The sequence below is a fragment of the Hipposideros armiger genome, unplaced genomic scaffold (assembly GCF_001890085.2).
Source record: "Hipposideros armiger isolate ML-2016 unplaced genomic scaffold, ASM189008v1 scaffold_541, whole genome shotgun sequence".
NCBI classification, from domain to species: domain Eukaryota; kingdom Metazoa; phylum Chordata; class Mammalia; order Chiroptera; family Hipposideridae; genus Hipposideros; species Hipposideros armiger.
Genome location: NW_017731891.1, coordinates 600092 through 623643, shown reverse-complemented (window position 1 = coordinate 623643; position 23552 = coordinate 600092). Strand labels below are relative to the sequence as shown.

Sequence of the window (23552 nt, the reverse complement as noted above, 5' to 3'; positions counted from 1 at the left end):
TGCAATATGAAAATACAGGGCCCCTTGTTAAAAATGTGTAAAGAATGACAAGATGGTGATAGCAGAGCATGAAACCAAGTGTGGGGACCTTCTAAGCATGAGGTCTTTTGGACTGCACAGGTTGCATGCCCAGAAAGCTGGTCCTGTGTCTGATGCTTCTTAAGGAAAAAAGGTAGAGACGCCTTTATCCTTTTTATACAAACAGATTTTCAGACACAGGCTAACATCTGCCCAAATGTCAGCTTAGGCCCTCTTCCATCCCATAAGAGTAGGGGGCACGTAAATGTATAGCATCTTTTACTTATTTGATGCAAAGTCATACGTTACTTGGTGAAAATCAAATCAGTTATGCATCTGCTACCAGAAAGATTGCTCTTTTATGTTCAGAACTCCCATATTCATAAGTTTTCCAAACCTCAAAGGACCAGAGAGGCTTGTGGGCAATCCACATATGTGAGGTCTCCCAGTTAACTGATCCCTAGGGTTATCTCACACCAGAGGGACCCATGAAGGATATGCCTCACCAGGGACCACAGCCAGTCTGAACCTGAACTCAGGCACCCCAGTTTGGGAACACTATTTTAAGCATCAGCAACATTTTGCTGTTTAGTGGGTTGGGTAGAAGTTCAGATTAGCCATGCCCCTCTGTCCACTTGCAGTCTCCAGAAAACACTGTATTTAGTTCATGCAGTTCAGTGTTGGTTAACCTCCTGATTGTTAGAGCTATGAGAATCTCTTCATCTTCTAAGACCCAAATCAAGAATGACCCCCTACCCCCCAGCGCTGAGGCCTCCCATTTCCCAGTAACACTGACGAATTGTCCCACCTTTACCCCATTTTCATACCTGTGCACAGCTCCATACAGGCAGGGGCTAGTTTCTTAGTCACCTTAGCGTCCTTGGTGCCTAACGCACAGTTTGTTGTGTAGATGGAGCTCAGTAACACTTGTTGAATGTATTAGGAATAGGGGGAGTAGGTGTTATGTGGCGACATTTCCATGGAAATGCTACAATCAGAGAGATATTCTAATTTTTATTAATAAGTATAATTTTAACAACTGCCATTTATTAGTCTTTACTCTTGTGATTATTTTACACGCATCATATCATTATATCATTTGTGGGTTTGATAACCTTTGAGGGTTTTCCTTTCTAATGTTGTCCTTTCTTTAGAGATGAGGAAACTGAGGATCAGAGAGAGGAAGTGACTTGCCAAAGCCCACACAGCCATTAGCAGAAGGGCTGGCTCAAACCCAGCAGGCCTGACTCAGAGGTCAGCACTTAATGACCACTATACAGGCCCCCTCTGTCTTTCACAAGATTCTACCCTCTGTGAGAACTCGTTTCTAATGCCTTCAGTGATTATGCGTTTAGCCAAATAGTTAAAAATAGAAAAGACATCTCTTCCCCTCTATCCTAATAATTCTCCAGTTCTACAGTCAGAAATGCTCCTAAACCTCAGATTCGGAAGGAGAGAAAGCTTTCATACACAATGATCCTGGTATGCAATTTACTGATACATGAGGAAAAAGCACAAATTATCCCAATGTGTATTTATTTATAAATAGCCTATTTCTTTACCAAAGGTCTTACAGATGGTCAGCATAGGAAGAGAGAAACCAAGAGCTGGGATTACGGAAATAGGAAGTGAACACACAGGCAATGCGCGCCAAGAATCCTGGTTGTGACTGAGCCTCGTGCAACCTGGGGGCCCCCCACAAGGGACCACAAAGACCTTTTATTTGTGCTTTAAATCAAGTTACCATTAAATTGCCAAAAACTCTTAGAAGCCTAAGAAAACACTGTCATAAGAAAAATTATGGTCATAAAGTTGGTTATGAAATGACAGGTATTATCTAAGAATAAAAAAAGATCTAAAAAGCCCACGTACCATTATTAGATTTGACAAGGTGGGCATGGGGCAATAAATGTCCAGGTTTATGCTTCGATAATATCCATCCAACTGATAACTGATATTTGAAAACCTAACCGCTCCCTGAAACTAGAACCTTTTCTTTGCCTTTCCAAAGAGATAGCACATAATCATGCTCCATTTGCTGCAGGGAACAAAAACACCAAAATGTTTCCAATGCAGAAAAAATTGTATAGAAGTATGCTTTCTTAGCTGTTTTGCCCCTTGGACTTGGAAATCTTTTTGTTATCATCAATCATTTACTCTAGTGCTAAAGCTCTCTCTGCTTTGATGGGATTTTTACACACAAAATCAAACTAGTTACCAAAATGTCGTATTTCTGCTGCTGAAGGATGGGAAGAAGTTTCAGAGCCCGGGACAGAAGCCATGTGGGGCTGTCCCTCCACACTATGGCTGGGCACTTCCAGAAGAGGAGAAAGCAGTCTCTCCCCAGGGGACGGGGAGCTCTGGTCCCACTTGGTCTCCCCTGTTCCCCAGCTCACCAATTCGGTCTCTGATTTGGAACTCTGATCACCATTAGTCACCCCGGGGAAGGTGGGGGACTGAGAACTAAGACAGCAGGGCAAAGCCTCAGGCCCCAGGCAGAAATTCCTGGGCCTCTAAAGTAGAAAAGAGACAGAAAACATCATGGGGCATGGTAGGGACCATGGGTTATTCAATGTTCATTTTTATATCTCTGGAACCTAGCTGGATACAAAGATGGTTATGAATAGCTTTCTTAATTCAAACTGCACTAAGGTTTGGGGACCTAAGCTTCCAGCTGGGGTCCTTGAGGATGGTAGCTCAGTATTCCCATCTAAAAAAATGGTATCTGGCTTCTCTCTTTCATAGGGTTATTGTAAGATTACGCTGAGGGGTCGGTGTATTTTGAAAGCTCTTAGACAAAATATTAGGCACCATTCAAACACAAGAATAGCTGAACACCGATCCAGTGGCCAATTTTCATGGCAAAGAACAGGCTGTGATGACAGTGGGCCTATGGCTTCTCCGTTTCCGCCTGCTATCCTGGCCCTTTCTTCCCTAAACCTTCTGTGTGAATCCCATCCTCCTCCTTCCGGCAGCTCCAATGGCTCCCCCAGCCCCACCTCAGTCATTCAAGCCCGCTCCAACAGAGGAACAGCAGCTGATGCTGAGGCGTTTACTTCTCCTAGCTCAGTGACACCAGGCATCCCCTCTCAGGCCGAGACCCGAGAGCCCCTCCTCGAGTTCCCTTTGTTACTAAGCTTGAGTGAAAGCACGAGGCAAAGGCCTGTGTTTTTCCTACTGAAAGCCAGTTCTGACTGGGGCTGCTGATTGCACCAGTCTGCCTGCCCCACAGGTACTAAGGGACGGACTCCAAGTACCGTCTGTTCCATTTCCTAAAAGGCCAAGGCCACATTACTCAGAAACTGGAAGACCTATCAGTTTAGGTTTCATTTTTCCGGGACCGGGAGTCCACATTTCAACTTTACAGCCTTTTCTTTCTTACCAAGCTGTAGGTGCAAGTTTCCCCGAACAACACTTTGCGTGAGGACACTCAGCACACAGCGACGCTGGTGTGGAGCGCCGTGACACTCCCGCCCCGTGGACGGGTCATGTAAGCATGCTGACAGTCTTTATCAAGCTCTGTGCAAAAACAAAACTAGTTCTGAGCTCATCTGAATGAGTCCAGCAAATATTACTGATCTTCATTCAAAACTTGCATTTTATTTCTCTGAGAGAGCCCAAGGTGACAGGAATTACCCGGCAGATTAGATAATAGCTGAGTGTTACTACACAGGACTGTGCCTGGCTTCTTTTTCTTCAGTTACACGGATAACGTCAACTCCTTCTACATGATCTTGATGCATGCCCCTTGTCAGAGAGAGGAGAGAAGTGTAATGCAGTGATTTCTCTCATGAACTGATGACGAGGTCTGAGCGGCCCCACAAGCCAGCTGTGGTCCCAGACAACTGGTCTGTCCTCTAATGTGGGAATGAAGGGCTTAATATTAATAGCTACTTCGCTAAAACTAAACTCTAACACTAAAATAACTATTTGTGCACAGGCCCTCCAAAACTGAATTAGTTCAATAATCCTAAACTGTACATTTAACTAGTTAGCAGAATGTTTTAAAACTAGTGTTTCCAGGCAGATTTATAGGAAGAGCTAATGTTGCTTAAAACCTGTCAGTTCATGGGGGCATACTGACAGTTCTTTATGGCTGGCTGGAGTGACTCTTAATATCATTTTTAAAACTTGACAAGTTAAAACAATTTAGGTTAGCTTTAGAGTTCTACAGCAGATATAAAATTCTTTTCTGCAACATGATCAGACTTTGCCCCCAGGGGCTGTGCGCAGCACCGAGTAGGACAAATCAGAGTATGGTCTCAGGGTCACCAGCAGAGAGCTGCCTGGGAGGCTTGTTACCACACAGACACCTGCAGCTCCAGGCTGGGGACCAGAGTCTCCGAAGACGGGGCCCAGGAATCTACTTTAAACAAATTCCTCAGCGATTCTCTGTGTATGGCCAAGTTGGAGAACGGCTCCAAGGAAACACATGGCTTTCTCTGATCTTCCTCTCAGCCCCCTGAAATCGGTCCCTTAAGCAAGAAGAGCCTGATATGAATCAAGACAAGTACTCAATAAATATTTGGTGAAGTACAAAATGTACTGTGTAAGGAAGGATATTATCTCCCCCCTTCTTCCTAAAGCCGCCAGGAATCTTGAAGCCACATTTGACCTCAATTACAGAAATTCTGTATGCCTTCATGACTTGTATTTTTAAGCTCTTTTTTCTTTCTCTCTCAAATTTTTACTCTTATACTCTCCCTAGTTCTAATTTTTACCTTTTATTTATTTGCTGCCATCATTTTATTTTATGGTTTCTGTAAGCAGTCTCAAATCCTCTGTGGAATAAAATGGGGCATAAATAAATAAACATACTTACGTGCAGATATAAATCAAAGTGGCTATTATTTGCTTTCCTGCCATGCTCCTTCCCATGCTAGGATCCTGGCATAGAGAAAGAGCCACGCTCCTTTGTTCTAGCTTTGAGCAGGGAATCTTTTCTCAAGGGTTCTTTATAAAAGCACCAGCGGTCTTACTTGTGTCCTTGGAGCTCGATGGCTGTTCCTTTTCTCCCACCGATGTCCCACATGATTACAGAGTGATCGGAGCTGCCTGAGAACAAAACTCGCTGGACGGGGTCCCAACAGAGAGCAGTCACCCCACCTAAGAGACCAGACACAGCTGAACGTTAGTCACAGAGTAAGGATTATTATTCACCAGGAAAATGTGAATGTAAAGAAGTTAGGATCTAGTGCAGTTTCTGGCATATAATAACGTTTTTGTTGAAAAAACAAACAGTAAGTCCCCAAAGAGAAAAAAGTTGGCTCTAAGAATAAAAGTCTCATACTTTAAGCACTTTCTCCCCCAAATTTAAATGTACCATAAAATCATTTACTATAAAGACCAATGAAAAATGAAAAAGACAACTGACCTTCAAACAATAGACATGATTCAAAGAAGAATGGAAAATATTACACTTCGGAAATCTTATCTACATTTTTTAAACTGCTGTCTATTTCCTACCCTGACAATAATAGATGCAAAGTAAATAGGGTTTAAAAAGGCACAATTAGATTTTTTATTCTTAAACATCAGATATAATTAGACTACAATATCAGAATTTAAAATTTATTTTCTCTCTTTGGGCATTTAAATTTACAGATCCCGGGCAAGTCATTTACATCCTTAAATGTCAGTTTCCTCAACTCTAAAATGGGGATGATGGTGACAGGACTACTACTACTGATAATATTGCCCTAGCCATTACCTACTTCATAGGATTGTGGTGAGAATCAGACAGGATCAGTTACACAGGACCACTCTGTACACGGTGCAGTACAGATGTTGGTTATCCGTATTACTCTAGCAGTGTGGCTATAAAATATTATGACAAGTTTTCTTCTCTGGCAGTCTCCTTATAAATTGGACTCCTTGTGCACTGAGAACAATAACAACTTTTTCCATATAAAATGAGCACAAAGGCTACCAATACTTAAGGATGTGAGAAATACACATTTTTTACATTATGAAAAATACTATATTCTGAAAAGAACATAAAATAGGTCCTTATTTGTCAGAATCTGATGTCTTTCTTCTTTAGAGTATCAACTTGTTCTAACAAAGTCTTGTACTTTAGGAGCTTTTATGAAAGTTTCTCTTATATAATTGTCTCAGATTTTTTTTGTTCAAGAATTATGCTTAATAGCTTCTTCCTATACCCACACAACATTCAGCTTGTATATAAGAGGTCTGACATTTAAGTTCACGAATTCATCCTAGAAAAAGTGCTACATACCTCATTGCTGAATATCGCTACAGTCACCCCCGAAGCACTCCCCTTGGGGAAGCTGTGCACCGATGCCAGTGCCTAGTCCACCCTTCAAAGCAATTCTGGAACTCTTTCTGGAATGGCCATCAGAGCTGGCCATCAGAGCTGTCGTTGTATTACCCTTGATGTCCTGAATGTCATCAAAATGTCTCCCTTTCCATATTTCCTTTATCTTTAGGTAAAGAAAGAAGTCATTGGGGACCAAATCAGGTGAGCAGGGAGGGTGTTCCAATATGGTTATTGTTTACTGGCTAAAAACTCCCTCACAGACAGTGCCGTGTGAGCTGGTGCATTGTCGTGATGCAAGGGCCATGGCAGAAAGTTCAGATCATCTAACTTTTTCACGCAGCCTTTTTGGCACTTCCAAATAGTAAACTTGGTGAATTGTTTGCCCAGTTGGTACAAATTCACAATGAATAATCCCTCTGATATAAAAAATGGTTAGCAACATTGTTGCAACAAGTTCACAAACTTAATTGTCAGGCCTCTATTCCTGTTCATGTAAGAATAAACATCACTTCCTCCAGTGCACATGTGGTAACTACCCCCCGTAACTCCCATATCCTCTTTCCTCACCACTCCCTGCCCCTTCAACCCACTTGTGTGTACACACACACACACACACACACACACACCCCAGCACCAAACAAAGAGCCAGCAGCAGACAGGCCCTAGTACTGTCTGTTGAATGAATGAAGGAACAGATGAATGAAAACACAAAAATCTCTCCCATCCATAAACCTTATTTGGAACTCTTCTGTGATGCTTACTTAGTCTTTCAAAGCTAAGTATCTCCTCCATCTGTAGACCTCTTCTTCTTTCCCTGCTATTAAATTCCATGATTATGCTTTTTTAAAAAAACCATCCTTCAGTATTGGGCAATGTAACAGTCCAGGGTATGCACTGCATTCTGCAAAACATGGTATCTACTCCCACACGGTACCCCAATGGCTTACTTGGTTAAATACCTGTGGCAGAGTTAGCTAACTGCCCACCTGACTTATAGTCCCCCTTCCACATACAGAGCACTCTCTGGAAGGCTGCTGTCCTGCAAGGGCCACACTTACCGGGCCCTCTTGCATCTAGGGGACATGTGACCAGTTCTCAGCAACACACCCAGAAATCTCTTACAGGCCTAGGCAGTTAAGATATCCCTTTTCCACTTTCTCCCCAGGACTCCAAGACCCCAGGGCCATGGAGAAACTACATTCTACAAGGAGACTGAATCACCACATGGAAGAGAGCTGTAAGTCAGCAACACCTGTACTGGTCGTTACATGAGCGAGGAATAAACTTCTGATGCATTAAGGCCTGAAATGTTGAGAATTGCTTGTTAGAGCAGTTAGCATTACCTTTTACAATGCCATATATTTACTGGACTATTACAATAAGGCTGGCCCAAGAGGAAAGCTTCATAAATGTCAAACTAATAAAAAGAATATTAAACCATTAATATTGACGCCTAATATTTAAACAGAATTTAGCCTCCAAAGCAATCCATCAGAAACTCCAAATTGCTTTTTCCTCCAAAATATATCTAGAATCTAAGCACTTCTTACTACCTCAACTGCTATCCTTGTATGAGCCACTATCAAAATTCTTGCCTGGAAAATTAAGAAGCATGACACACATTTTGTTGTAAAGGCTGTGGAAGAAAAAGGCACTCTCATCAATTGCTGATGAGAATGCAAACCAGCAAAGTGGGGAAGGTCACATCTTCCCCAAACTACACAAGCTACACAAGCACTTAGCTTGAATCCTGCAATCTCACTTCTAGGAGTTTATCTTGAAGATGCTGTCACCACTCCCACCAAATAATATGAAAATATACATGCACGAGGCTACTGATTTCAGCATTGTTTGAAAAAGCTAAACAATTGGTAACAAGTAAATGCTTGTGGGTGAATAAATTATGAATAAACATTCACAGAGTACTATGCAGCTATAAAAAAGAATGAAGATCTCTTGGATGAACAGGAAGTCATTTCTAGGATACACCATAAAGTGAGAAAGGCAAAGTGTGAAAGAATATCTTCATTATGTTATCTTTCATCTAAAAAAAATGGGTAAATGAGAAATGAATGGGATTTGTTAATTACAGCAGGGCTGTGGGAAAGGCTGGGAACAGGAATGATGAAGGGATGAAGGAGAATGACACTTCTCATAGTATAGCTTTTTTATTTGGTTCTGAGTTTTAGAACCATGTTTACATTTCACATACTCAAAAACAAGTAAATAATTAAAATCAACTAGGAGTGTGTGTGTGTGTGTGTGTGTGTGTGTGTGTGTGTGTGGACTCAAAATGGAATATAAACAGAAACAAGTGAAACTGTGCATTACAAATGAATGATACAATCATACTAAAGGGGAGCAGGGGGAGAAGTGACAAAAATAACTTTGGAAAAGGGTAATAAGGTTAAATATAAAAAGATTTCGCAACAAAAATGTACTCTAGTTAGTAGGTTTGTATTTCACAGGGCTATAGGTTGTATATAATAGGTTAGCAATTCTGAAACTATTCTATGTATATTCTAGGATTGAGCAACTAGGCTGAGCCAGGAACATCATGTGGTACAAAAAACTAAGATGTGCTCAAAAAAATGATGGGACATGTGAAAAGGTCTCAGGAGCCAATGTGAAGGGGTTCAATGGCCAAATTTGGGGCAATTTGAGCAACAAGATAAATAAATGGTAGTAGAAGATCCTCACACATAGAAATTAATAAGAACCTGTGGGTCTATTCCAATATAAATAATTGAATAAATAAGTAGTGAAGTGGAAATTTTTCCTTATAGTACAATTGCAACTAAAAAGTGTAGAAGGAATAATGATAATAGAAAAATATACACAATTTGGCAGTCACCACAATAATTCTTATTTATGGTAAGAATCAGCAAAGGACATTAAAATTATTGGACAGAAAATAATGAGAAACAAAATATTTACATAGTTTGAAAGTATTTCCTCATAAAATATCAATGCTTATGAATTACTAAGGGTGATCAAAGTGGAGAAACCTGGCAGACACATACCCTGACCAAAGCTAATACCAGTAACAGGGAAAATCAGTGCCATGTGCCCGATACGATGCACCTCAGAAGAAGCATTTCATCACTTTTATGGTGGTGTTATCAAAAATGCATAATCTGAATTTAACCGTGAGAAAACATCAGACAAACTCAAATGAAGGGACATTCTACAAGGGAGGGACATCCTGGCTAGAATTCAAAAATGCCAAGGTCTTGAAAGACAAGGAAAGACTAAAGAATTCTTCCAGGTTAAAGGAAGCTAAGGAGACATTATAATCAAATGCAGCGTGTGGTCCTGGGTTGGATTCTGAACCAGAAAAAGGATATTAGTGTGATAACTGGAGAAACGGGAACAAGGTCTGTAGGTTAGAGAATATTGTTGTATCAATATTAATTTCCTGATTTTGATACTTGTACTGTAATCTTCAAAGATATTACCATTTGGGGAATATGGGTGAAGGATGTACAGGACTCTGCACTATTTTGCAAGGCTTTAATGTCAAAAATTATTTCAAAATGAAAACTAAAAACAAAACAAAAAAAAGCCTAAGACTATAATATAATAGCCTCCTACAAGGTTTCCGTGCTTCTACTCCTGTTCCTACCGTCTATTCTCCACCCGGCAGCCAAAGTGATCACTGAAGAAGCAAAGCAGATTATGACACCCCTTTCTCAAATCACATCTACAGTTCCCATCCCATTCAGAGTAAAACCCGAAGTCCTGTCCATGGCCCTTCACAGCCCTTCGTGATCCAGCTCCCGTCTGTCACCGGCCTCCTCTCCGCCCCTCCTCCCTTCACTGGCTCCGCTCTAGGCCCACTGGCCGGCCTGACGTCCCTTTAGCATGCCAGGCTCATTCCCACCTCAGGGTCTCTGCACTTCGCTGCTTCTGCCTGTGATGCTCACTGGCTGACTACACCTCGCTTCACACAAGTTCCTGCTCACATGTCACCTCCTGAGATAGATCTTCCTGGACCACTCTATCACTTCCTCCTTATTCGTTTCTTTTTCTTCAGAGCCTAACAATATATATTTGTTTACTGTTTAATGCCCCAACAGAATATAAGCTCTAGGAGGGCTGGGGTTTTGGCTTATTCCCAGGACCTAGGATGCTACCTCTTATACTAGGTACGTAATAAAAGCACAGACAAATGAGCAAATGATTGAATGAAGGAGTGGGTACATGAATGAATGTTCTCTGCTATGTTCTTAGCACGTGAAACAGGCATATGACATGTCTTCTTCTCTGGCTAACCAGTGTGGTTTATGTGACAGCCTTCTTCTAGTCTATTACTCACACCTTTTAGGTCAGGGAATGCTCATCTGAAGGAGAGGCTCTGGAGCTGGTCTTGCTTGACTGGTTAAGCCACTAGGATTAAGAGGACAGAAAAGAGAAAGATGACAAATGCATGATTTCCCCTATATAACACGTGCTTGTGTCCCCCCCACCCCAAATTCTTAGGTTGAAACCTAATCCCCAGTATTTGAAAGTGTTTGGGTCATAAGGGTGGAGTCCTCATGAACAGGACTAGTGCCCTCATGAAAGAGACATCAGAGAGCTCCCTCACCCGCTCCTGCCAGGGGAGGGTAGAATGAGAAGGCAGCCATTTATCAACCAAAAAGTGGGCCCCACCAGACACTGACTGCCAGCACCTTGATCTTGGACTTCCCAGCCTCCAGAACAGTGATCAATATCTACTGTTCATAAGCCACCCAGCCTGTGGCAGTCTGTTACGGCAGCCCGAACAGGCTACGACAACGTATAAAAAGGGTAACTCAGTTAATGCTTTAACTTCTTTAAAGCAGCATGTCAGGTTTTAATAATGGTGGTCGTTGGTAAGAAGAATGGTTAGAAAGGCTTATTTGACTTAATTAAAGACTCGGCTTGTTCATCTTATCAGAATAAATAAACATGGAAATAATTAAACAGAACCTATTATGTGCCACATGAGAAATACCTTTCATCTTCCCCACACACACCCACATCTACAAACGCTGCACCGTAAGGCTCCCTGGCCTTCTTTGTCGGGGACTATGGGATGAGGATGGTTTATGGTGAAGAGCATGGATGTTTAGTTATGGTATTGTAAGTAAACAAGCTCTGGAATTAGATTCTAGGCTCAAATTCTAGCTTTACTCTGATTATGTATGTGACCTTGGACAAGTTATTTAATGTCTTTGTGCCTCAGAAGTCTCATCCGTGAAACAGGGGTGCTCATAGTTTTGTTGAGATTAAATAGTATATTATAAGCATACAGAATAGTGCCCAGCACATGGGAAGCGCTCAGTAAACGTCAGCTGTGATTGTAACGCAGGAGACCTCATCTATGCCATCTCTGCGACAGTGTCCTTTGTTGAGTCAGCCTTCATGCAGTGACCAGCTCGTTCTTATGCTCCCCCAGCCATTACGAGATCAATTAAAGTTTTAGAAACAAGACTGATCTCTCGTTTTCCCACATTACATCAGGCTGTAAGATACTAGAGCTGAGAAGGGGAGTTCTTCATAACAGAGTCAGGAAGGGAGAATAGATAACCAAGGTAGAGCAAGTCAGGGTAAACGCACCACCCTCCCAAGGCTCTGAGTATTACACCACGCTGCAGTAAGAGCGGAAAAGATGGAAGGAGATGTTGAAAGATAGGCAATAGGATGGGACTGGGGAGGGAAACAAGTAAGTTCAGGGTCCCATCCCACATCTAAGCAAATGTCCAGTGGGGTTTACTGGAGGTTGGCTTATGAATTGTAAGCCACAGCATTTATTTTAAATAGGTTCAACAAGCATGGATTGAGGATCTTCTATATGGTAGGCACCGTGCTAAGCCCTGTGGATATAATCAAATCAAGGAAGACTCAGACCCTCTGCCAACACAAACGTCTAATGGTAAGTTTGTAGGGTTAGTTCTGAGAACAAGAAGGGCATGCACATCGTGTTTGGTGGAGCCATTCTCTCATGGGACATACAGCTTTTCCCTCTGTCTGGAGTACCAGTCCTTCCTTTTCTGACCCAAGTAACTTTTTCTCCCTCCTCAAGGTACAGCTCAGGTGGCATCTCCTGCAGGAAGCCTTCTCTCCCCAATCCCCCAATCTCCATGAGGTTGCCACCTGTTTGTGTCTCTATTGTCACACTCACCCACTGTATCAAGCTTGGTTGGATTAGAAACCTGTGCCCAGATTTTAGGTTCCGTATCTTTGCATTCAAGCATAGTGCACAGTGCCTGGCACACAGAAGGTGCTCCATAAATGTTTACTCACCTGGCCTGTTGAATGGATGGCAGAGAGGAATGGGAGGATAATAAACCAGAGCAATAAAGCATCACTACAGAGGCATTTGGCAGACTCCTGAAGTTGGGGGCTAGCAGGAAGGCAGCATGCTAAAAGACATGGAGGGGCACAGAGAGATGGAGAGAAAAGTGGCTGACTAAACAGCCTCTTCCTTGCTAGGTGAGTTCATGCATCTGCCAGCCGACAGAGCTTCCTGTTGAACAGCGCTTTCTATCGAACACTTTTGGCAGCAGGGGAAGGCAGCCACCTTCATCAAGCAGGCCTGCATTCCAGAGCAGGGCAGACACATGCACCTCCTGCTTGGTCCCACACTGGGGCATCCTCTTTGCCCTCTGTAACAGGAGACTGAGAGCCAGGGGCTGCAATAGTGTGGGTTTCTAGGGTTTATGATGCTTTAAATTACAGAAATCATTTCTTCCATTTTGTTTGACTTCACTTCCTTCCGGTTACTCCATCTTTCTGCGCCCCCCTCCATGTTTCATTATGTGCTTCTCCCTGCCTTTGACCCCCACAATATGACCTACAGAATAATTTTTAACATAAAGGAATTCATTCTTAAAAAGAAAGATTTTAATCATGATACAATCATGATAAAATCAAGATTTTAATCATTTATCTGTACTATTATGTACTCTCATAAAAGTAATTTTTAATGGCTGCATAATATCCCAACACATGGATGTACCTTAACTTATTTCACTTACTTGATTTTTTTCTCAACTTTTTACTATTAGTTTTGCTAAGATGAATATATTTTGAAACATAAATACTTGTTCACATTTCTGACTATTTAAAGAGATTCCCAAATGTGGAACCAGATCAAAGAGTATAAACATTTTTAAAAATTTAATGTTACCAAAATGCTTAGTGAAGTAATTTTTTTTGGAGCCTTTTACAACATATCTTGCAAAGCTAGACTATGTGGAATGCTGCAAAACCAGGGCTGGAAACTACTGGGTCTGTCTTTACCACAATGTGACTGGTACCCCACTAAGAGCATTCTATCACAGCCTGCAAGGTGAGGTGTGTTGGCTAAACGTGGCTAAAAGCAGGGCCATCTAAGTAAGTCCTCAGACCATGAAGTCTCCTGAGTAAAATATCTGACCTTTCAGTTGCTGCATTTTGCTCTAGGTTGAAGTGATGAATGTTTCTGTCAAGCTAAATGTGCTTTCTCCAGGCTCCACCTTCCTCCTGAGACCCACAAATGTACATCCAGCTGTCTCCCTGCCACCTTCCCAGGGGCATCTCTTGGTCATGACCAGTTTAAAGCACCGCGATAGTCTCTCCAAAACCTGCCTTACCTCTAATGCTCCTGGTTTCAGGAAATGGCATCATCGTCCAACCAAGTGCTCCAGACAGAAATCTGGGAGCCCCTCCTACCCCAATCGCCAAGTGCTGCTGACTCCTCATTTCCTCAACAGTATCTCAAATCCCTCCTCTCTCCATGCCCACTGCTACCTCCCACCCCAGTCCAAACAAAAGTCACCTTTTCTAGGCACTCCAGCAGTTGCCTTCTTTTTTTTTTTTTTTTTAATGGGGAACAGGTTTTTTTTCCCAGGACCCATCAACTCCAAGTTGTTTCAATCTAGTTGTGGAGGGTGCATTTCAGTGGCCAATGTGGGGATCGAACTGGCAACCTTGGTGTTATGAGCACTGCGCTCTAAACAACTGAGCTAACCGGCTGCCTGCCTGCCTTCTAAATGGTGTCCTCACATCCATTCTTGTCCCCACTCAATCCACTACCCAAAGCTGCCAGGGATTTGTTAAAACGGAAACCATGTTGCTCCCCTGCTTTCCCTTCGTCACTGGTGTCCCACTGCCTGAGAACAATGTCTGAGGTTCTTAACCGCCCAGAGCGTCAACCTGTACTCCTCTCCCCAGCTCTCCACGGGGCCATTTGACTTCATTCAGCTGCCCACACTTTCCCACCCCAGGCTTCATACCTGCTTCACACCTCTGGGGATGTCCTCAGGACCTGGGTATCTCCTTTTTCTCCTCAGGGTGTGTTTACACACCACTTCCCTCGAAACCTCTCTTTAACTCTCCGGACAAGGAGAGACCCTCTTGTTATTTGCTCCCAATGCAGACTTTGCACAGCATCGGGGCTTCACAGCACTTGCTACACTCATATTTTGATTATCTGAGATTATTGGTTTAATGCTTGTATTCCATGACTGGAAACTGAATAAAGCAAGCACTTGCTTTTCACCTATGTAATCCAGCACTCACCATATAGAGAACTAATGACTGGGCTGACTCTTGATGAAAATATGCAACTATTATGCTTTATATAAACTGGATTGATTGAAAGTCTCCATTGTAAACAAAAATTATGTTTTCAATTTAATTATTTGAATTTTCATATTTGCACTGAATTATGTCTTTCCTTGTTTTAGTTATTTCTGTTATAGTTATACTGCCATTTTCAATAATTCTCTTAACAGTTAATGAAAAAGTCTGTATTTAATTTTTCATTAATTAATATGCTTAACAGATTTACATTCAAGCCCTCCTATTTTCTAATATGTTTATACTAATCAAAAAATTGTTACAAGTAAAAGTATTTGAATTCCCAATGATAAAAATCTGATTTTTTTTCCCGTTTTGTTCAAATCAGTGTATGACTTTTTGGTAGGAATACATCAGAATTTCTACATAAATAGCAAAGAACTATGATACTTGGCATTTAGCTCCAGAAATAAAACCAGCAGAGGGAGCATAAGAATATAAAACTAGTTTCCTAAGTCCCCATGGATTAGTAAATGCTACTTAGCCTCTGGGTATGACTATTAGGCTGATTCCATCATAACCCACATTTTTGTTATGACCTTCTGTACTGTAACAGTGAGTGATGGGTGAATGGTTATGGCTCTGTACTCCTACCAAAGGCTTGTCTGCTTTGAGTTTAGATCTGGACTGATGAGACCCCCAAGATCACTTTGTAATAGATCTGGGTTCATCCTAAAGCCTTTGTTTGGGGGTTCGGGGACTGAGGAGATTAAACTAATCCTTTGCCAGAATTGTGTCTGGCCACCCTTGGGACCTCCCAAGGCCCAGAATAGGCCAATTACATAGGAAGGGCTCAACAATGTTTCCATCACCATGGACTCTCTTAGATGTCCTTGCTCTAGTTTAAATGAATGAGTTGTGCTGTAGCCAGCTTGGCAATGGGTAGATAGTGCTGTCTAGGAATAAAAACAAGTTAAGTAGCTGACCTGCTACATTTACCTTCGTGTTAGTGACCTTCTTGGGTCATGTCCTGTCTTCCTCAAAGATAGCTCATAATAAAATCCTATAAAAATGCTTTAAATTATTTTGAGAAAGAAAAAACACAATGCCAAGGTAACATTTTATATTAGAACTAATTTGCAACACATGAAACCCTTGGGCCCCATCTAGCCCCCATACAGTGGTAAGAAGTAGCTACTTGCCCCTTTTTTGACCTGGAGGCAGCAATACAGAACTCAGAGCATTCCTATCAATCACCATATGGTGAACTCCTGACTACGAAAAAAGCTATTGGGTTATCGGAAAAGTCATGATGCATTTTTGCAATGAAAAACATAGAAAAACTATGTCATGACTTTTCCGACAACCCAATAAAAGGTCAGGGCACCTCTGCCTAAACCAAATCTGGGAACTGGCAGTCTATCACCAGGCCTGCTGAGATCACCACCTAAGTTCTACCTTGGGTCCATCCACTCCTTGCTTTCCCATTACCGCTGCCACATTTCAAGAGAATAGCTTTCCAATTACACTCCCTACTTTACTGCCAGAACAATCTTTTAAAATCCGATCAGGTTAACATCTTTGCTTAAAACTCTCACTGAGAAACTGAGAAACTCTCACTGGTTTCTCACTGATATCAGGAAAATGTCCTCAGTAATCTGAACTGCCTTGCTTCCTTTCTGGCTACTCTCACCTCATACTCAATGTTCCAGCCTAAAAGAGTTACTAGGGTTCCCAAGGAAGCCACGTTCTTGCAAATCTCCATGCCCTGGACCATGCTAGTTTTCTCTGCCTGGATTGCTCTTCTCACTTTTTCAGGAACTCAACCCTTACTCCTCCCCAAATATCTTAACTCAAGCCACACCTCCCCCCAGGAGGCCGTCCCTAACTCTCAGTCCCATCCAAGCCAGGCGCCCATTCTGTGTTCTTGGAGGCACTTGGTGCCTGCTTCCACTGCCCTTGACATCATGCAGTAGAATTACTGCTTTGCTTCTGTTTCTCTCACTGGGCTGTGAGGAATCTGAGGACAACGACTGTGCCTTTTATTTCTGTGACTGGGAGTAGTGGCTCTGAGTAGTAGCGGTCAACAGGGAGAGTACAAAGTGTAAAGAGATGAGGGTCCCAGGCAGAACTGAAGAAGAAAACTAGGAGAGCACTTGTCACAGAAACGAAAGAAGGGCATTTCCAAGTGGGAAGGAATGGCCACAGTGTGAAACACCACCGAAAGGTTTAAGTAGGACATGGTTTAAAACATGTCCACTGGATTTAGCAACCAGCAGACCAGACCAGTGGCCATCTTGAGGAAAGCAGTTTAAGTGGAGTGATGAGACAGGCCAAATTGCAGGTGGCTGGAAAGCAAATAGGAGGTGAAGAATTTGAAGCAGCTGGGAAAACGATATTCTTTTGAGAGTTGTTGTTTACTACAACGTGAAGATTATGCTAAGTGAAAAAAGCTAGTCACAAAACCACAAATACTACGTATAACTTCACTCATAGGAGGTACCTAGAGTAGTCAAATTCAGAGACAGAAAGCAGGATGGTGGTTGCCAGGGCCTGGGGGGAGGGGGGAGTTAGTGTTTAATGGGTATAGAAATTCAATTTTGCAAGATGAAAAATGTTCTGTAGATAGTGGTGATAGTTGAAAAACAATGTAAATGTACTTAATGCCACTTAAGTGGGATTAAAAATGATTAAAATGGTAAATTTTGGATTACATATGTTTTACCACAATTTTTTAAAAAAGGAAAAAGCATTGCTATTAAGAGAATAAGATGGAAATTGCTCTAACAGGACATAGGACTGAGGGTGTGTGTGTGTGTGTGTGTGTGTGTGTGTGTGTGTGTGTTTTAACAGAAAGGCAAGAAACTTTAGCATGTTAATAAATTGAGGAGTTAGTCAAAAGGGAGAAAAGGCAATGACTTTTGGTGTGGAGACCCTGAGAACTGAGCCCGGGGCCAGAGGACAGCAGGCTCCTGCACGATGCAGAATGGCAAGAGATGAGAGGGTAGAGAAGTTTCTTTACTGGGGAGGGAATACGGGGTGGGCAAGAAAAATATTCTTTAAAAAGCTTCTATCTGATAACATCTATTTTTCTTGAAAGGAGAATGCTAGGGGATGGGAAGGGGTGGGCTTGGGGAGAATGATGACGGTCTGAGAAAGCTGTTGAGGGGGATAGGAGTATACTAAAGACTGTAGAGGGATTATGTTGGAGGGATTATGAGGCAATTCCTGAGTCGACTGAAATGATGAATTTGCAATGGTAATGATGGGCTACAACTCACAGTGTGACTTGCAGCTGGGTACAGACCCCTATGGCTAACAGCACAAGGAAAGAGCGTGAATCCTGTGTGAATCATGGACAAAGCTTACCAAGAAGGAAGAACAGGGGGTCCTGGGCTGAGCATGCTGGGAAGCATGGGGATGAAACGACTGGGAAGGAAGGAAAGAGCGGGTGGAGACACAGGGGAACTTGGGAATCAAGGACCAGACTTCTCAACAAGTGCAAGAGCAAGTGGAGGTGGAGTAAGGCTTTAGGGAAGTGGAAGATTAGGAGGCTGAAGTTAACAGTGAAACCGAAGATTAAGATTCCTGAGGTGGGGCAGTTCTGGGTCCCTAACCAGACCAGGCTTGGCCAGGGTTAGGTGGCTAAAAAGAGAAATCCAAACAGGAAGATGTGGCTCCTAGCCACAGGGGATGTTCTTGTGTGTTCTTCCTCCCAAAGGCAGATGTAATTCAGATGATCTTTTAAGAATCTTTTCTGCTGGATTCAATTTTCTCTTTAACTGCATTCCTATTTTTCCCTTTGGGAAATCCCTTATGATCTATGTACTATTCTATTTTACATCCTCATTCACCTACTTTTGTACTTGTACGAGGTCTAAACTCAATATTAACCTTGTTCTGTACTAAAGCATGGGTTGGTAATCTGCAGAAGACAAAAAAGCCTATCAAGAACCATGAAAACAGGCAGTGACTCATTTTCCAGAGTCAATATCACATATTAAAAATACTAGTAAAAAAATTAATCATCATCTATTCAAGTCTTTCAAAGGCTAAGTGTGGATGGATATTTTATCTTACCTTGTTTAAACGACGCTGAGCACACCAGTGCTATAAAGGGGACCTTGGGTTTTAAACTAAAAAGAGCCCAAAAGGAAGTTAAAGAGGAACTTGTACCTTTTTATGCAATCTGGCTACCCCCGATGAACACATTTTTCATTTCATTTGTCTTGGAAGTGGGAGTCTGTCTTGCACACCATCCCTTGCTCCGAGGATGGCAAGGACAGACTGAGGTAGCTGTCCTTTGTCCTTCTGGGGTTTGTGCAGTTGCCCCAGTCTCAAACAATATCTCCTCAACCTATGCCAACACTGGCTTTCTCCAGGGCAACATGACAAAGTACCGAATCACCAACAAATCACCAAAGATTGGTTCTTCTTTGGTTTGGATTGATGTAGAGTATTTTTTACATTATTTTTTACATTTTACTGAACCATTCTGAAATCAAGTTAAGTGTATCATGGGTATCTTTGCACAAGCCCAGAGTACACCTTGTCACTTTCACAACATGTCACCTGAACACCAGAGCATGCAGCAGGTGCTAGCTCACTGAGCGAGCAAGCAGAACATGGAGATTTTGCGTTCAATCCCACCTGTGTGTCCTCTGAATGTTGTGACCAGGGTGCAGTTTTCTTGCTCCAGTTTGAGGATGGTTACTTGGCCCGAATGGTCACCAATAAACACATGCCGGGTTTCAACATCAAATCTATCATGTAAGCATTAAGGATTGTTTTTTCAAAATAGAGTGGAGGGATTTACAAAAATAAATAAATGTAAAAAACGTGCAAATCGCATATGAGGAAAACTTGAACATAATGCTGAAAGATACAAAGTGGATATAACAAAATGAAAGACACAATATTATTGGATAGTAAGACTCCACACGATAAAGATGTCAATTCTTAACATGTGAATTTATAAATTTAATATAATCCCTATAAAAAAATCAACATGTTTTTTCCTAGGGCTAGATATGTTAATTCTAAAGCTCATAGAGAAAAATAAAAAGGCAAGAAGAGCCAGAAATACTCCGGAAATAATAGTAATATGGTATGTGATATGGGAAGGCTAGCCCTACCAGGTATTAAAACATGTTATAAAATCTCTTTAATTAAAAAGTGTGGTATTGGTGCATAAATGGACAAACAGACCAATGGAATGGAATAGAGAGTCTAGAAACAGATCCAAAAGCATACTGAAATTCGCCACATGTCTAATAAAGCTGGCTCTTCAAATGAATAAGGAAAAGATGGATTAAAAAAAGGATACTGGCACAAACTGAATAGTCATTTGGAAAAATAAAATAGGATCTACATTCTACATTATATACCAGGATAAATCCCAAATGAACTAGAGCTCTAAATGCAAAAAATTAAAAATATAAGTTCTAGGTGGGAGAATTCCTTTATCACCTTGAAGCGGGAAGAGCTATTACTGTTCAGAAACAAAAACAACAAACAAATACCATAAGCAAAGTTAAAACACAAGTTGGAAAAAATAGTTGCAACTTCTGTCACAAAAGGCCCAAATCCCTAATGCATAAAAAGAGCAATCAAGAAGAAAAAGACCATAAACCTCATAGAAAAATGGGCAAAATATATAGATGGATAGTTTAAGACATAAAAATGGTGCTGTGCAAAAAAGAATTAATATAGCAGCGCTGATGGCTATCCTTTGAAGTGCTGTCTACAAGGCTGACACGGCATCTAGGAACGTGAATTTTAGGAGGGTTCCCACCATTAACGGACAAAAGTGGTTCATTGTGCTCTAACTGTACAAACAATATGGCTCATGCCAATACCTGCTTTTCATCTGGAAGTCTGGAAGTTTGGTACATGCCAGGCAGAGGCTGCCTACGTGACCAGTCTGTAGTAAAAATGCATGGCACTGAGTCTCTAGTGAGCTTCCCTGGTTGATAATGTCGTGCAATGCTACCTCTAGAGAACTGTCCCAGAGATACATTGGGAAGACAACAACAACAACAACAACAACAAAAACGAAAGGACACACGCCTGAGGCTATTCACTCCATATTACTGTAATAGCTAAAATTTGAAAAGCCCAAAGTTCATCAAAAGGGGATTTACTGAATTAACTATGATACGTCCATGTAATAGAATGCTATGCAGCGGGGGAGAAACAAAAGACCTTCATACCATAAACAAACTGATATGGAATAACTTTGAGGATATATTATTAAGTGGAGAAAAAAAGTCAAGGTATATAAGAGTTTACATGCTATACTACCTTTGTGTAAGGAAGGAGGAAATACAAATATAAGTGTGTGTGCATCATATTTAGAAATGGAAGAATTGGAAAAATAAAGCAAGATCTAACAAAAATGGCTGTCTATGGAGAAGGGAGAAACAGGCTGAGGGGACAGGGATGGAAATGAGATTTCTCTCTTGTTATATAGTTTCAATTTTAGAATCTTCCAATTATTTCACACATTAAAAATATTTATAAAATTAGAAGAAAAAAAATCCCCCAAGTTGAGAATAAAGTAAAATGAATGAATTTAACTATCAAATTGGTAATATAACCATGTAGTATTTTAATAGAATTATTTCAAGTGACTTCAGAACATAGCATTTTGACTGTATGTCCTTTGTAGAATATATTCTAAGGACAAGAAAATTGTGAAGAAATCTAAAATCTCATTCAGAAGTCTTATTATAATATTACTATCATTATTTTGGGTCAACTTAAATATACCACAGGATAAAGCAAATAAGAAATTATGTTAATGTTTTAAGAACCAAGGTTTATTCAGCCCAAGATAAAAGAATCAAGTACAAAAATGAAGTAAAAACCTTATAATATTAAGTTTGAATCAGAAATATTATATGAACTGACATTTTTTCTTTTTAAAAATACACATACATATATTTCCTAGCTATCTCTGAAACTATTCCTCACTAAAAGTGGCTCATCGTAGGACTGTGACAGGAAGGTACAAGATGAGCTTAAGACAGTTGTGCCAAAAAGTAAGGATGCTATCAGAGGCTACGGGTTTGTACCAAAAAGACACAGGAGCCAATATGATTGGGCTCTTAAACTGGCCAAAATGGGACAAAATAAGCATTAAAACAAACAAACTAACAAAAAAACGGCAATTTACTGAAATATACTTAATGCATTATTAAAAAACAAACAAATCCTAAGAGTTCATAATAATGCTCAAGAAGAAAATAAACGATCCCTATTAGAGTTAACCAGGGCACCAAATCTCTATCAGAAAATGAGCAATCGAGGAGAAATAATTAAGAATCCATGTTGCTTTTCCTGTACTAATTGTATTTCAGGATAATCAAATAGCCTAAGTTAAATGAGGGAATGTTCTACTTGATAACAGAATTCCAACTAATACATGTGCAAAAAAAATAATAGGATTATAAAATCACCATTTTGTAACACTAACAAAAGAACTAGTTCAGACAAAAATCAGCAATGGATGAAACCATTACATGAAAGGCTAATGGGAAGGATTGCAGGGCAGGGAATGGCTGTCACCACCTGCACCACTGATCAATCTTGGCCTCACTGGAAGGGCGACAATCCCACACCACGTGCTTCCTGCTGTGAAGCAATATGGTGCATAACAGCACAATCTCCAAGTGTTCTTACCCAAAGTTGAATCTGAACTGAATCAAGATTTTAGAGGCAACTTTCAGTTTACAGAAATATTTGGGATACCGGGTAGGTAGAGGAACAGGTTAAATGACAATATGAGAAAGCAGAAATCAATTTAGTATGTGGGACTGTCTACAGGAGAACTGACTGGGTATCTCCACAGTGGCATCAAATAAAGGGTGGGGTCACTGCTTTAGATTGAGAGATTGAGGAGATATGACATCTTCATTGAACTGTGGACCTTGTCTGGACCCAATTTCAAACTAACCCACTGCAAAAAGCCATTTTAGAAACAGTATGTGAAATTTGAAAATTGACTGATTATTCTACAATATCAACGAGTGATACAAATTTTTAGGAGTAATAATAGCATTGCGATAATTGAAAAAAAAAGTCCCTATTTTTTAGAGTTGCACAATGTAAGGATGGAATGACATAAGGTCTGGAATTTGCTTTAAAATACTCCAGCAAAAAAAGATAGAAAGCAAAAGGGGATAGAGAATCAACAGTGGATCTGAGTGATGAGTATGCATGTCCATTATACTATTTTTTCCAATTTGGTACATGTTTTGAAAATTTTCAAGACATTTTAAAGAAAAGTGAAGGAAAACAAGGCATATCAAATTCTTTCAGTCTCAAGAAAAGGGAGAAAAGTTATACTCGACTAACAAGTAGATATATGTAAAACAATATTAAGATTTATATGGAATAAGATCAGCTTAAATTTATCTCGATTCATTATAAGAACACAGATGAAAAAACAGGCTCAATCTGTGATACTCCAAAGTTCTTACAATTATAGGTAAATAGTAGAATTCTATAAAAAACACATATATGAACTGAACAAAAGCTATTTGGAAGAGGGCTGAAATAAAATCATAGTACAACCTCAAAGCCAGAGTGATTGGCAATAAGTATGAAATGAGGAAATATTAAAATCAAGATAATCTTAATAGCTTTTCAGTACTCTTGCCCTGAACAGGAATGAATCTAAGAGACTACTTGGTGGAAAGGCATTTTACTACACAGGGAGACA

The 23552-nt window shown here is 40.8% G+C and overlaps 1 protein-coding gene across 1 annotated transcript in view; it reads right to left on the bottom strand.

The window, feature by feature from the left end:
• Positions 1 to 23552, bottom strand: part of WDFY2 (WD repeat and FYVE domain containing 2) — a 182287-nt gene that overhangs the window by 19717 nt on the left and 139018 nt on the right. The window contains exons 6-7 of the mRNA XM_019668888.1: positions 19478 to 19590; positions 4998 to 5124 (exon numbers count right to left, since the gene is read on the bottom strand). Coding sequence (XP_019524433.1) covers positions 4998 to 5124; positions 19478 to 19590 — 240 coding nt within the window. The remainder of the gene's footprint in view (positions 1 to 4997; positions 5125 to 19477; positions 19591 to 23552) is intronic.